The sequence below is a fragment of the Castor canadensis genome, chromosome 1, assembly GCF_047511655.1.
Source record: "Castor canadensis chromosome 1, mCasCan1.hap1v2, whole genome shotgun sequence".
In the NCBI taxonomy this organism is placed as follows: Eukaryota; Metazoa; Chordata; class Mammalia; order Rodentia; family Castoridae; genus Castor; species Castor canadensis.
The window spans coordinates 158,054,078-158,070,535 of NC_133386.1; the positions used below are offsets into that span (position 1 = coordinate 158,054,078).

Here is a 16,458-nt window from a genome sequence, read left to right on the forward strand (position 1 = left end):
GTGTGAGGCCTTGGGTTCACTCCCCAATACTACAAAAACAAACAGAACAAACCTATAACAGTATCTACCAGATAGAATGAAGATTAAATGAGTTAACAGATGTAAAATGGTTAGATCAGTACTTAGCAGGCAGCAAGCACTACGTGTGTTAATTGGTATTTATGAAGTTCCTGTTCTACATTAAGTACTTTTTAAAATCTGTTGTATCACTCAGTCCTCATAATAACTGACAAGTACATGGTATTGGTCTCATTTTACAGTAAGAACACTTAGCCTCAGAGAGATTTAGTAGTGCACCCAAGGTCATCCATATATCTATAATAGTCTAACGTGCCTCTGCTGTTGTAGGCACTTGGGATAAAATCACTGAAGAAACAGTTTGTGGAGCCTACAGAATGGGACCTGAACTCAGGTGTCTTATCCTTTTAATGTTTTTTTTCCTACTCTCCATTTTGATAATTTCTTTTAATGATCGTTTAAATTTAGGGCTGGCCATTGTAATTATAAGATGCCGTTCTACTTCCTTAACTTTCTCTGTACTTATTACATGGAAAATGATCTTGCTTGACTAGAGTTTTCATCTTTGACATCTTGTAAGTCAGGGGTCAGAGTCTAACACGGATTTATGGACTTGATACCTGGGGACGACGTGTGAAGTAGAATGCTCTTGAGAGCGTCTATGAGAGGTTGGAGTATATCTGAGTTGTGGCTCTCTCCTCTGCCTCGCCACCCAGGATAAGTACCTCGCCTTTCCCAAGTGGAACAGCCAGACATACAACTTCCCTAGAAAGGCCTGGCTCTGGCCCTCTTCCTGGAACTTTTAGGGCATCACCCCATTGGGCAAGAAAAGACAGAAGGCAAGAGCCAGGCCAAGGGTGAAGCTTCTGCTACTCTGTGACTCACATGGGTACTTGGAACAGGCCACTGGGGAGGTAAACACTCTTAACATTTTTGTGGAGACACCTGGTTTACTATGTGAACCTGCTGCTTCTGATCAGTTGAGGGTGGACAGTTCTGTTTTTAAGCAGTCATTTGTTCATGTCAGTGAGAAAGGTGGGTACAGATATGCAAGTACCTACATGTCTACACACCCCTACCTCCTACTACCAGCACACACATCTGTGCGTGGAACTTAGCACTCTAAATGGATGGGGAAGCGTTTTGTTTTGTTAGTTTTTTACTTTGATGGTTGGGAAGAAAGTTTTCAGATGAGAGAGTTTTCTTGTGCTAGTAGTCTGCTTGGAAAAAAATTCTTTTGTTCTTATGATTCTGCAACCAAGAAGAGCAGGATTGATGTGTTCTTCAGGGGTCAGTTCTCCTGATTGCATAGGTGACCCAGCTTTTTGCCTTCTGGGGTGCTGTACACACCATTGTGTTTAAAGATGTTGGAATTTGCTGGGTTTTCTTCATAGAATTCTAACAGTGAAAACGATGCCTGGCTTTTAAATTAAACTGATTGAATTTGAGATGATGGGGAGGCCATAACTAACTCCACTCACACAAGCATAATTAAAGGGGCTCTGTGTTTTCCCACTTGGCTTCATTACAAGGGACCAGGATCCTGAGAACGCACTAATTCAGTGGCCCTCCTTACCCTAAAATGGCTTGTTCAAAGATGCCTGTTGGGTGGTAACCTCCCCATACGTTTTCTCCCTAAAGAGAAAAAGATGAGAAGGAATGGGGGTGGCTTCATTTGTGTTTAGAGCCACAGCCTCTCAGAGCTGTCTGGAGCAGACTGTTTAGTTCCTTGTCCCCTGTCCCATTTAGGCCTCTGCATGTTTTGACGCTTTTTTTCTTTCTTTAGCTTTTCCCTGAGCCTTGATGGCAGATCTCTCAATAGGCGACAGCCTGCTATGGTGAGCTGAATGCTGGGTCTGCACAATGCACTGAATTTTAATGTGCTGGCTGGCCCTGGAAAGCTTGCCAGTGGGACGGTGGCTGCTGCACCCAAGCACCGGGCTAATAGCTGCCTCAGACCCTGAGATGGGCTTTGACTGGATTCCTGAAGTTGTCTGTGTGCTTTTTTGCAGATCTATACAGACTGGGCCAATCATTATCTCGCCAAATCTGGCCACAAACGTCTCATCAAAGACCTCCAGCAAGATGTGACCGATGGTGTGCTCCTGGCCCAGATCATCCAGGTTGTGGGTAAGTGCGCATTTTTCCTTGAGAGTTCATGGGTTACAGAGGAGCCAGCCCAGAAGGGTCGAGTAAACCGAGGAGAGCGGAACACTGATGTCTCTAAGAAGACCACGTTTCTGTCCCACGTGTTGGTGGTTTATTTGATTCTGTCTTTAGATTGTGGTTGTATGGGGACCAGCTTGGTTTTCCTGTTAAGATCACACACAGAGCAATCTCATCTTGATTGTCTTAGTGGAAAGACTGCCCAGGGCTAGGGGAAAATGCTACTGGTGGTTTTGGGGGAAAGGGTGCTCTGTCCCTTTCTTGCCTCCTGCTATCTCTTTGGCTCTCTCTGGCTCTCATTTTTCCCCCTGATGTTACTTTTTTTGGAAATATTTCAAAAAAAGGCGGGGGGGAACATGGGGCTGATTTAATTCTACCAACTCTAATTGGGTCTGAGAAATCAAAGAATAAAACTCCAGAGATGGTTAATGGGTTCTGGTTTTAATACTAGAGGAAGGGAACTTGAGCAATGGAATTTTTAATGTCTTTGCTGGGAGCTGGGAGGAGAGGGTCGCTCTAAGGAATGGATGCTGGCCACAGCTTTGCCTCAGGCCTGAAAGGAAGACCCTTTCAGTGGTCCTGCCTGAGAGCTAGAGCATCTGAGGAGGCAGGAGGTCAATTAGACAGCATTAGGCTGATTGCTGTCTCTGGTAGCCTTGGCAGCCGACTCATGCCAAAGGAGAAGGCACAGAAAAAGGACAGAAACTCCAGTGCCTCCACATGTGTTATTTTGGAAGAGTTGTTTATCCTTCAAGTGTGAGAAGTAAGTAGACTTTCATAGTTGCAGCTGTACTCAGTATGTGGAGAGGTATCTGGAAACACAGGCAGGTGGGCATAGGCTGAAACTTTGAGACTGCTACTGCCGCTCAGAGAAAGTTGTTTTAGGATTGATTTCTTCTGACTAGCTACTGTTTGTCCTCCTCTTTTTCATCCCCAGTCTGTTTTCCATTGCTGTGTAAAAAATTGTCACAAATGTGGCAGTTTAAAACAATGTATCTTTACTTTATCACAGCATCTGTGCATCCACAGGTCTAGACAGGGTTACAGTCAAGGTGTCTCCTGAGTCACATCCTCATCTCAGGGCTCAGCTGGGGAGGGTTTGCTTCATACTCATCCTAGTCATTGGCAGAACTCATTTCCTTGGGATTATAGGACTGTGGGTACCGACTTTTCACTAGCTGCCAGCTGCAGGCCGTGTCTCCTAGAAGCTGCTGTTAGCATCTTGCCATATGGGCCATCCACTTTATCAGTGCCAGCAAGGAAAAAGTTTCTGGAGCAAGTCTGCTAGCCTAATGGACTCTTATATAGTGTAATGTGATTGTGGAAGTCACATGTCCTGTTTGTCATATTCTGTTGGTCAGAAACAAGTCATAAGTCCTTACCCAGGAAGGAGATTGTATCAGGACAAGGATACCAGAGTATGGGCATCATAGAAGGTCATATAAAATCTGTCACATAATTAGTCTTACAATTCTTCTTCTCCCTCCCACTCTTCATCATCACTTTTAACAAGTTCTTTAAGAAACTTCTCTCATTAAGTTCCTTCATCATCTCTGTGAAGTGAAGGTATTCATCTCATTTCACAGATGCAGAAATGGAGGCCCAATGAAGGCCAAGTAGCCCAACGTCACATCATGAGTTTGTATGGGAATTCTAACCTGGGCCAGTCTGCTTCTAAATCTTCTGTTTATGACTCTGCTGCATTTTATCTCCTCTCAATCCAGAGACGCTGAACTTAGTGCAGGGCTCTGTCTCCCTTCACTTTAGTTCAGTAGCTATATATTGAGCACTTACTGTGTGATAGCCTTGTGCTTCTTGCTAGGAATAAAGAGATGAGTGTGCAGGGTTCAGAACCTTGGGAAAATGGTACCATTTTCTTGGCAGGGTCTTCAAGGAAGATGTTACTTGCACCTGAGCTGGGTTTTGAAGTCCGTATCAGCAGGCTCACATCAGGCATATGGCCTTCTTTGGCCCAGTGATGGGGTTGTGCTGAATTTTTTCACTGCACAGATAGCAAGAGAGAAAGTAGAGAAATGATTTCACTCCCAACTCTATCCTTCTCAGCTGTGAGCTCTCTCAGGAGGGTCACTTCACTTTTGTTTCCTCTGTTTTGCCATCTTTAAAATGGGACACTCATACTTGTTTTGTCTGATCTTATGCTTCTGCTGAAACTCTCAGCTGTCAGGTTTGGAAGGGATCTTTGAAAGCCCTAACCTGATGTGTGGATCACTTCTGTGGAAAGCTGTCAGCAGCCTGTTACTTCCTTTGATGAGCGGTTTGCCCCCTCTTTAGGCAGCTTGGACAGTTGGAACCTTCAAAATCTCTAGTCTTAATCTTTTCAGGCTACTATAATAAAATACCATAGTCTGCATGGCTCATAAGCAACAGAAATTTATTTCTTATAGCGCAGGAGGCTGGGAAGTTCAAGATCCAGGTGCCAGCAGACATGTTGACTTATGGATGGCCGTCTTCTCACTGCATCCTTGCATGGTGTAAGGGTGAGAAATCTTCCCAGGGCTACTTTTATGAGGGCTTTACTCCCATTCGTGAAGACTCTGTTCTCATGAATAAATCAAATCCCAATGGCCCTACCTCCAAATATCATCACATTGGGAATTTAGTTTCAACATGTGAATTTGGCAGGATGCAAATACTCAGACTATAGCAGCTCCTGTTTCGTTAAGCAAAATCCCTCTGTAAGTACTAGTTGTGCTCTCTGGAATTACAAAGAACAAGCTAATCTGGGGACAGCAAAATAAACTGAAGAGGAACTTCTGCAGCACCCAGGAGTTCTAAAACTGTGGATTACCCAATATGCTTTAGATTATTTTTTTGTCTGGAAATCCTACAAACCAAATGCATTGTAGAACTACCGATGTGTTCTGGAGCCTACAATTTGAAATTCGGATACTATTTTTGCAGAAAATCTTAGTTGACATTTGTATGATATCCAATTTCTATGTTACCACATTGTGATTGCAAAAAGCCTGAGTGATCCAAAAATCAAATATTTGTAAAAGAGTGATTGGTTTGAAAGGAGGCAAAATCCTCACCACTAGTCCATCAGATTTCTTTAATAGCCATGGTTATGTGCCAGTGGGTCATGTTTGGTTAGAAGGTGATAACAGAGTTGTCCAGATTCCAGGTACTATGGACCTATTCTTTATGAATAATAAGAGGACAAGTCTTTAAAATTTGGCCTCTGAGTTATTTTGGATTTTTACATGACAGCCCAAATGGCCACAGATTTTCTGATGATTAGCAGGCATTTATTCTTTTGACTTGACTACTGTCCAATCTGCAGTTGAACCCAGGTACTTACCAATAAACGATTGCTATTCGAAAAATAAATAAATAAATAAAGGACAGTAGTGTCTTACAACTATGGACCTACAAGTCTATACTGATTCGAAATAGATAAGTTAAAAATAAGTACATCAGTGGAAAAGAAATCTAGACTGTACAGGAGAAAGCTAACTGATGATAAATGTAGAAGTCATTGTGGTAAATATTACTTATGGCAAGAGTCATCTGTGGACTCTTGATAAGGGGCAGGATATTTGCATGATCTCAAAATCTCTCTGCACTGTCTGCTTGTTAGCTGTAAGGTCAAGTACAGTAACTATGAAGGGGCGTACCCAGACCCCATCCACTGGTAGATGGGTGGATAGATGCCCTGAGAAGAGCACAACCTTGCTTATGTTGTGTTCCACTCAGGAATGGAAAACCTGACATTAATCATGAGGAATCATAGACAAACACAAATTGTAATGCATTCTGTTAAAAAAACAAACAAACCCAAAACTGGTCTGTATTGTTCAAAACCATCAGTGCATGAAAGACAATATCTGAGAATATTCCAGAATGAAGGAGACTCAAGAGGCATGAAAATTAAATGCTCTGTGCCATCCTGAACTGCATCCTATACAGGCAATAAAATGCTCTAACAGACATTTTTGAGTCAGTTGTCAAAATTGAAATAATGGAATTGTGACAGTGTTTAATTTTCTGAATTTTACAATTATACCGTGGAAGATAATATCCTTGTTTTTTGTTTGTTTGTTTTATAAATACTTGCTGAAGTATGTGGGCAAAGGGCATGATTTATGTAGCTTACTTACTCTAAAATTATTCAGGCCAGTTGTAGTGGTGCATGTCTGTAGTCCCAGTTACTTGGGAGTATTATTTGAGGTCAGTCTGGGCAACAGAGCAGGATCCCATCAAGAATAATACTAAAAATAAAGTGATTCAGAAAGAAAAAAAAATCCATGAGTCTATAGAGGAAAAGGTGGGGGAGGGGGAGTAGTAAGAATGAATAAAAGTATATGGAAATTTACTGTGCTATTCCTAGAGCTTTTCTATAAAGAAGTTTGGAGTTATTTAAAAAACTAAAGTTGAAAAGAAAACACATCTAAATGAAGGCCCAGTGAAACCTGTAGGTAGCAAGATTATCCCTTTTAAGGAACAACCTTTTTCTAGGCCTGAGAGGAACACAGCTCAAAATGGTTAAAGACCTGTGGTACTATGAGACCTTGACCCTCCATGGAGTGGGGCTGGTGGGAGGGTGGGGAGTTAGGGAGAAGTTCCTTGAGGAATTTGCCTCTAAGCCAAGACCCCCTACTTGAGCAGAAGTTGACTGGGTGCAGCGTGCAGAGAAGGAGACAGTATGCCGAAAGGCTTCAGGGAAGAGTTGGAGCATCAGCAAGGCAAAATCAGGCAGGACCACCAGCTAGAGGACAACGAATTGCTGTAGGACAGTGTTAGCCTTAGTACTGAGTTGATTTCCAGTCTAGGAAGTGCTTTCAGAGGTGTGATGACTTCAGGAGAAACCTTAATGCTTTTCCCATGCATTACTCCTATGTCTTCTATCCCAGGCACCCTGAGCTGGCTTTCCCCAATATCAGGGCTTTTTGGGGGCCTGCACTTTTCCATGTTGCCTTCTGCCCACTAGTAAGAAATGGGCCTTCTGCTGCTGCCATTGAGGGCCCTGCCTTTGGCAGCCAAGGGCTGGGTCTCCATGCTCAGTCCCTTGTTAGTATGAGCATCTTCTTGCATTGTGCGGTGCCTGAGGCTAGCTGCCTGCCTGCCCATCACGGTGCCATCCTGAGTTATTAGGAAAGTTCCCAAGGCCAGGATAAGTAGCATGAATTGAGAGAGGGAGGAGGTACCCTCCACCTGCACTCATTTCTGTCATCCTGGGAGATAAAGAGACTGGAGTGAGAGAAGAGAGGGAGGGAGGGGAATAGATGGACTAAAGAGAGTTGGAGAGAAAGAGGGAGCAAAAGGGGGAGACTTCTTAGAAATGGGAATATCTGATAGGTGCTCATTTTCCACCTTCCATCTACTGCCTCTGCACATAACCTGGAAGTTCAGAGAATCTGTGGGATTGTACCTTCTTTCATCAATAACCTGCCATCATTTTGTGACCTTGGGTAAGGCATTTGTCTTTCTGGGCAGCCAGTTTCTCCCTATTAGCAGGTGCCAACAGTCAGATATGGTAAGGTTGCATATTGTTAAATGCTCAGAATGCTTTGATGGGGATCTTTTGAAAAGTAATGGGTTTGATGCCACTGCTGTTACTAAAGGAGTACATCAATGCTTTACAACCCCAATTGTCACCTTGTGTACAGACAGGTCACCACATTAGTGTGGCTAAGTCTTGAACATGCTGGGATAAATTACCATTGTCTCTTAGAGATGCTGGTTTTTTATCACAGTTGAGAACTCTGGGGACAAATGCCTTTGCTTCTTTGGTTATCTGCTTTTGAGTTCTAGCCAAAGACCAAACCCCCATCCCTGGAGTTAATACATTTGGCTATGAAGATCCAACTCTTCCTTCTTACCAACAGAGCTACTCTTAAATATTTATGACAACCATAGGAATTCTTGAGAATTTAAGTAAAGGAGAAATATTTAAATTATATGAATTTGGAAAAGGCTCAAGACTTATTTTGCATTTTTATTAAGCATTTAGTTTGTTTGGATTAGCCATATATGTCTTTCCATAGAGTCTTTAGAGTGGTCATAAATAGGCTCCAATGGGTTTATTTTGTCTGCTATAAAGTGGCAATATTAGGTCATGGGATATTTGAATTCACAGAGCATGTGACAAGGTTTAGGTGACAGACCATAAAGAGGAATAAGAAGAGTATTTAGACCAACATCTTTGGTTTTATTTATCCAGAAAGTATGTAGTATTTAAAATTTACAAGTGAACTTGTAGGATTACAGTTATCCATTTTTCATTGCAATGAGCACTAATGATCACTGTTGAGCTAGGTATGGATCAGAATTCAGTGACTTATGACTTTGGCCATCCTGAGTGTACAGTTGGAAGACACCATCATTGTTGCTTCTCCAGAACCACATATTTATTCTTTCTAATACCGAGTGTCAAAATTCAGAATTCATGCCTGCCATAATTTCCCATGCATGAAGGAATGCCATTTGCCAAGGATATTCATTTTTTCCTATCTTCAGTATGTACATCTGTATTTACAAGTGAAAGGACAGCTGCCTCAAAATCGTCAATGAAACCTAGATTCATTGAAGTGTTCAGAATATTTATTCCTTAGTTCTATCCAACAAACATTTGTTGAATGGTTAAAGCTCTGGGTTTTAGTAGGAAAAAATAGATTTTAAAAAAAGTCTGTTCTTAAGGCATTTACATCATAATATATTATGACAATATATTCTGGCTACTTGGACTGAACAGGTGAACTGAAGAACAAATGTCTACGAGTCATCCCATTCATTGGCCATCTTTTATTTGCTTTTTTTTGTGGCACCTCGTTCTAAAATTTCTATCCCAGTGTTTTTATATTAAGCAGAGTTGAGAAAACTCAGTTGAATCTCTGAGATTGGGATTTCCCCAGGTGAGTCATAAATGTGAGCATCTAATGCTTTTGGTAGGCACTAAAGAAGGTGTAGATCAGGCTGAATCTATACTAACCAGGCTGTCTTGTGCTGATTGGATTTGTAAGCAATTTCTTGCTGCTCGCATGCTTTCTTGTTTTGCACTTCTCTCTTGAGGTAAAAACACTGGGGAAGAATAAATCCAATTTGAGATAATGGTGAACTATATTTAGGTTCAGAAGCTCTAGAGATTTGGAGGCTTGGGGAAGGCTGGGGACTTTTTGATTCTGTTATCCTTTCAGACAGTTTTTAATGCCTTTTCTCTTCATGGAGGTTTTAGTCATTAATATCTGATCTGATTTTTATGTGTGTGTGATGGATGGGGGGTGGGAAATCAGTTTTGCAAGTAATTTTTGAGCTCTGAGGATACAAATGTGAGAAATAAACTTGACATGTCTGCCAGGCTGGGAGGGAAGGACAAGAAAAGAGGAGTTATATATCATGTGATTAAGAGCAAAACCAGCAGGTGTGGAGTGCTGTGTGAACAGAGACCTGAGTGTGCCTCATCCTGCATGGTGTGAGGGCATGGGGCATAGGGCCATGCAGTTGGGAAGGAGACTTGAAAGGCTTCAGAGAAGACAAAGCCTTAGTTCCTGACTATGTAGCTGTACTTAGTTTCTGAGTCCAGCTCACAAAGAGCCACCAAGAAGAAGTTTTTATTTCATGTATTTTACATAGAAGATAAGAATATATATCATAAGGTTAATGATACTTCTAGAGAAAGCCCATTGGCACTCTTTACTGGTATTGCATCCTCTAATTCTCATTGCTCCTGCTCTGGAGTAGGTAGTATTAGCTACATATTATGAATGAGGAACCTGTGGCCCAGAGAGGTTGAGTGACATGGTGAAGATCACAGCTGAGAATACGTAAGAGCTGGATGCAGTTTGGGTTGCCTTTGTTTGCAGAGCCAGTGCTCTCACCACCACATATGCTGCCCTTCTTGTGCATTCTTTAACTCCCCCCTCCATGGATATGTTGAGCTGTGTCTTGCCAGGGATTCCTCCATCCTTATAATGGCCTGCATTCACCCTGAGAAGTTGGGCCATTCCTCCTCCTTATTAGTACCTTATTTCCTGTTAATGCAATGCAACCTTTTCCTTTTTCTTCTCAGTAGCACAGTTCCATTTTGACTTCAAGCATGCCTGTTCTCCAATCTAACTTGGCCTTGATCAGGCTATTTTTGCATTTCACTGTCTCATTCTTCCCAATTGCCATCACTTTGAGAATGATATTAAGACGAACAATAGCAACAGTAGTGTTTCCAGGTAAAGATGAGGGAGCTTCTTTTACTTGTAGCTTCTGTCCCCAGAAGCTGAATTGCAGCTGGACTGATCCATACTGGATGGTCGCATCTTTTGTGGGGAGGTTGCTATGATGTTTGCTCTCAGAACCCAAAGCATAGTCACAGCTCACTCTATTTCCCAGTCTCCCAACACTGCCACACTATCCCATTCCTGCAAGACTGTTGTCAATGCAGTTGTCTTTGTTTTAAGTGATGACGACCTTGCCCCAGCTGTCCCTGGAGGAGGGACGGCGGCTTGATGAGTAAGTCCTGAAGCTTGCTAGATGTGGCCCAGTATTTCACATGCCTGTGTGGATTGGACAAACCCCAGTATGGGCCTGAGAGTACTGAGCATCACTACTGAAGGTATCTCTCTGGTGATCATTTTCCTGACTTGTGTTTCCTCTTTCAGCAAATGAAAAGATTGAAGACATCAATGGCTGTCCAAAGAACAGATCGCAAATGGTAAGTGGTAGAGGGGTAGTGAGTTGTTTGTACTATGTTAGCAAGTCCTGCCTCTAAATGATACTGACCATCTCGAGAAACATTCAGACTAGATGCTTTGCTCCAGGGGATTATATTAATACACTAACAGCCATCTGCAAGTAGCTGTGCTCTGCTTCTCTGACATTAGTTGGCATTTGTTGTAAAATGGCTATGATTTTATATAAATTGTAAGGCAGAGAAAAAGAAATATTGTCCTTGCTCTTAGACACAAATTATGCAGAATGGGCACAAACACATGCTTGTTTAGAACATGAACTTTTGTGACTCAAAGACCTTAACAACTTCTGTTTGTGTGCAGTGCTGAGGCTTGGATGAGGTGATGGTATCTTACTAATTAGAAATAGGACACATGCTAGGGTTGCTTTTAAAGGTTGGAATGACATGAAATCAGTTCTGTGGCACTGAATGTAAATGAACATGTGTACCCTTCTCAGCCTAACCTTGACAAGTTATAGTCTTGCTGGTATGATGCATTTAAGCTATGATATCATAGCTTTAAAAACTGAAAAGCTAATCTTCAAAATCTGTTCTTTTCTTGGACTGTACATGATCTTTAAATTGAAATTTGTGATCATTGTTGAGTTCAGAGAGAAGTGAATTGTGATGCTCCAAATGGGATTTTTTTTCATTTCCAAAGAATGAGGTTAAGAGGACATTAAAACCTGTTTAAAACATGAAAGTGGCAACTTAAGGCACTGTTTTTGCTGGGAATTCACTTACTTTCAGCAGTCTAAAAAAGGATGTAGTTTATTTATCTAACCCCACTCCACTCTGTTTTAAGTAGGCATGATTAGACAGGTCTCATGGAGATACCAAAGCAATTGACGTTTCTTGAGTTCACTGGTTAATTTTCTGAATTGTTTGTTATCCCAGAGAGTTGGGCAGAAAGCAGCCTTTTCAAACAACTTTTTTTCATGCACAAAAACAGTTTTACTATAAAGAGGCTGATGTGTGTATGGGGAGACATCTGAAGCAAGTTTCCTTTTGTTGTTTCCCTGGATGTTTTGTTTCTTTTTGTTCCATCCAGAGAACAACCGTTCCTTACACAGGAGAATCCTTAGGCAGACATCTCATAGCTGGTTTGACTTTCAGAAAAGCATAGCTGCTATTTTTGCTAGAGCTACTGCAGCTGTCTGGTATATTAATAATTGAGAAAAAATTGGTTGATAGAAGACTTAATTTTAGTGTAAGTATATTACACGGACAATGATATCTTCACATAAAAGAAATGCATTCTTTCCCTCCAGGATCAATATTAGTGCAAGTGTCCTAGCCTATTATTATGCATACGTAGAAGTGACAGTTGAAGGTAGTCATTCTTTTATTCTATTCAGTGCATTTCTATTTTCTGCACCTTTTATAGGAGGTGTTGCTTGCTATTAAAATCTATTTTCAAGCTTAGAAAATAATATCATCTTGAATTCTTCTGTGCCAATTTATTTTTATATGCAAATATGTTATAAATACTGCTGTAGCAGCAATGCAATTTTGTGGTTTCTCCATAACTCTTTCTGCTTTGTTAGTATTATTGTTTGTGTGTGTGGATTGTTTTGTTTTTTTTTTAGAACATAGGAATATAAAATCCTATAATTATCTGTGATAATTAGTTCCATTTTGGGGGTGGGGAGGCGGACAAGGTCTTGTGGTAAATCAGTGTAGCAGAGAATAGTTCAGCAAATACAATGTGAGTCCAGGAAAATGTAAGAATTTTCACCATAGTCATTCTGTTCTGTGGGAAATGAGAAGGATGGTGATAAGGAAAACAGGGCTAGGAGGGATAAGGGAGAGAGTGGTGGAAGGGAGTAGAAATGACCCAAACATTGTATGAACATATGAATAAAATAAAAATTAAAAAAAAAAGGAAACAGGGCTATTGTCCTCTCCCTATATTATAAATCAGTGGCAAATGCACAAGGCAGAGCTCACCAGAAGGCTAATAGAACACGTGTGTGTGTCTGTCTGTCTGTCTGTCTGAGCATGAGCACATAGAGTTAAAGCATTTCTACTCATGGCAAGTGTAATTTGAGAACATGGCACAGTGTGCAGGCCACCATTTCTAGATTCCTAAGAGGTTATCTTCCCTGCAAGGCTTTATTTAGCGTGACCAATGATAATCATTTGTTGCTATTGTTTTAAATATTGCCCATTTGGAAGAGAGTATCATTTTTGCAGAAGGAAGATGACACAAAAGAACTTGGGACATGTATCCTGTTGAGAGAGTAGCTGACTCCTCCAAAATAATCAGCATAGAGTTATTGTGATTACTGCCTAAGGAAACAAAGTATCTACCAGGAGTCATTAATAACAGAACCAAAACAACTCTTCCAGAGCAGGAGTGGAATGGGTGCCATCCCAGTGTTTATGGGCCAGTTCATTTCATCAGTTGGTTTGTGGGGAGGAGCTGGAGCTTTGTAGGAGGAGCAAACCTAGAAGAGAGGGCACCTTTTCCTACCTCTTCACTGCTCCTCACTGCTAGCCTGCCCAAGAGCTCCAGTTTCTGCTCTTCCTTTAAAGGATGGAGAAGTGTGAAGGCACACACTGGAATGGGCTTAAGAATTCCAGGGACAGAGTCACCTAAATCCAATGTTCATGCCATTGCATCCTATTAGCATGTCAGTCAGCAGCTGCAGGATGTCTACTAATGCTAGGCCCTGAGCTAGGCCAGGTGAGTAAGACATGATCCCTGTCTGCAGAGAACTCAGATGAGTGGGCAAGAGACCAGAAAACAATTAGAACAATAGAACTTTGAAACTTCCACCACAGACACCTGTGCAAGGTACAGAAGGGCCTATTCCACCCTCCAGGGAAAGAGAGTTAAGAATAACTTGTAGGGGGTGAATCTTGAAAGGCAAGAGGCTTCAATAATGGGGGATTGTGGGTAGAAGAGGATTCCAAGCAGAGACAGCAGGTGTGGAACCCATTTCTGTTTGCCAGAAGGTGGCATGGAACCTACGGAGGAAGGTTTTTCAAACATTTGTTCATTGATCTTCCCAAATCACCAAGAGCTACATCTGGTGAGTCCCTTCTGGGCAACATTAGCACCTTGCCCTGCTGTGCCCAGGGTACCACAGACCTATAGGCATGGAGATCTTTTCAGACCCAGGCCAAGCTTTGTGCTTCTCATTACCCCCTGGGTGGGGAGCAACCCTCAGTGGGCCCCAGAGCAAAGTTGTTTTTTTTTTTTTTGTGGGGAGATACTACTGGGGTTTGAACTTGGCTTTGGACTTGCTAGGCAGCTGCTGTACTGCTGTGCTCTGGTTATTTTGAGAGAGGGTCTCAATTTTTGCCCAGGCAAACCTAAACTGTGACCCTCTTATTTTATACTTCCCACCATCGCTGGGATGACAGGCACGTCACTGTGCCCAGCTATTTTCTGTTGAGATGGAATCTCACAAACTCTTTTTGCCTAGGCTGGCCTCAAACAGTGATCCTTCCAGTCTCCACCTTCCAAGTAGCTAGGATCACAGGCATAAGCCACTAGTACCACGCCAGAGCAGAGTTTTCTAAAGGACCAAATCTAAGGCCATTAACTCCTGAGGGAAGTTCAACCAGGGGATCTGGGAAATAAAAATACTGTCCAGTTGGAAGGGTGTGGTAGTATATTCCGTGTTAGCACTAGTGCACTTCTGCATGGTCCTTTGTGTACGAGCTCTTTCACATGGGTGAGCACATTCTGTCCTCCTGATCTGCTATGGCTGCTGTGACACTGTCTACCTTTTATGTAGACACAGGTGCCAATTGTATAGTGTCATATTAGGACTCTATCCTGATGCTTTTCCATCAGCATCCATGACTTTAGCGCCTGGCATCTGGTCTTCAGAAAAAGGATTTTGACCGTGACTAGAATGCTGAGAGGGAATGGCAGTAGCTTCTCTTTCCCAGAACAAGTCCGTTACCCTGTTTCAGTCTGACTTCGAAGCTATGGGAGCCAAATCCTTGGAGATGGAGCTCTAGAAATAACACTCTCCACCTCAGTCCCTGTCCCCCACCAAATCTGGTCCACTTGACCCTTAAGTAAGTTTGTGTGTGTGCGTCAGAGCTGGTTAAAATGTTTTGTCTGTGTAACATTGCCATGGCAACCTAAGGGCATCTCTTTTGGCTTTCAAGTGGTTTATTCAGCAGAGTTATGTGTCAGTTTGGAAGGAAAAACATTGCTTGGAGCTCATCCAGGGGGGGCTGGGCAGCCACAGGGTTGCTTCTTCTTGCCTTGAACTCAGTGCACTCTGAGACACTGGAGGCACTGAGCCTTAGAATAACCAGTGGCAGGGGGTGGTTTTCCATTTTAATTATCATTATTTTCAGTTGCTTGGCTTTTTGTTCTTGATTAGGGGAGGTGCAGATCCCGATAGGCCTGCTTGCCCTTTTAGCCAAAGGTCTCAGACCTGTTGTCCTCTTCAGCCTGGCCTCCCAGGCTACTTGAGCAGTCCTACTGCCTTGAGCACCCAGACAGAAGACTGCCTGAGCCTGGAAACTAGCCAGGCTGGTCTTGAGTTCCTTCTCTGCTATTCTATGGACTTGAACTAATTGTTAAATCTTTTGAGGCCTTGTATTTCCTGTTCTATAAAGTGGGAGTGATAATAACACATACCTCATAAAGTTTTTGTGAGGACTAATGAGGCAATGAAAATGATGATAATGGATAATAATAATTAAAATGGTGAAATATACTAAAGCAGACAAAGTGTTTGCCTAGTGCCAGGTGCTGCTCAGACTGCTGTGCAAACATCCACTAGTTCATCCTCCCCATAGCTCTTGGAGGCAGGTGCTCTTATTCTCTTGGTATATGGGCAGAACTTGATAGATGGTAGTTTCCATGATGATGGTGAAATTGTCATTTGTTTTGCTGGGTCATAGAGTCCTTTGGAAATTTGAGAAAAGATGCCAACTCTCTCCTTCTCAAATTGCACATACCCCAGAATTTTGCATACAGCCTGAGTAGATTATGTATCCTGGAGGACTGCTATGTGTCCCCTAGGGCTCCACAGATCCTGGGTTCAGTCAGGGGCCCTATGGAAAACACCAACACCTGAGTTCTCAAGACAGTAGGAGTCTGCACTTAGATGCAGAGAAGGGCAGGACAGGGGTTTTCAAACTTCTGTTTCATGAGAAGAATCCCATCCCCCATTTTTTCCAAATAAGATTATATGTGGACCTCTGCATGTGAAAGCACTGAGAACTGAATTGATGGTACAGGTAGGAACAGGCAGCAAGGACACCCGTTGGGAAGGCCAGTACCTAGGGATATAGTAGATGGAGCCTAGAAGAGCCATGGCAGTGTCAGCCCACAGATCTAGGCATCAGGTACCAGCCCTGGTCCTCCTCCTCCTTGTCTCCTCTGAAAATAGGGAGTCAGATTAGGTCTTCTTTTCTCCTCTTACCTCCGGAGGCTGCAAGGCATCACCTTGGAGCACATAGGCCCCTCAGCCAACTGCTTGCTCTCCAGAGCATGTCCCCTAAGTTCTCCTGGAACCAGTTTCTATAACACAGATATGAACAGTACCTGCCTCATAGCACTTTCTAGGGCTTCCATGAGCTAATCTGTGTGAAGCACTTAGATACTGCTGGGC

At 42.4% G+C, this 16,458-nt stretch overlaps 1 protein-coding gene across 9 annotated transcripts in view; it reads left to right on the forward strand.

The window, feature by feature from the left end:
* Positions 1-16,458, forward strand: part of Nav2 (neuron navigator 2) — a 686,981-nt gene that overhangs the window by 433,689 nt on the left and 236,834 nt on the right. For all 9 annotated transcript variants that reach the window (XM_074042824.1, XM_074042825.1, XM_020171284.2 and 6 more), the window contains 2 exons: positions 2,031-2,148; positions 10,797-10,849. In XM_074042824.1, coding sequence (XP_073898925.1) covers positions 2,031-2,148; positions 10,797-10,849 — 171 coding nt within the window. The remainder of the gene's footprint in view (positions 1-2,030; positions 2,149-10,796; positions 10,850-16,458) is intronic.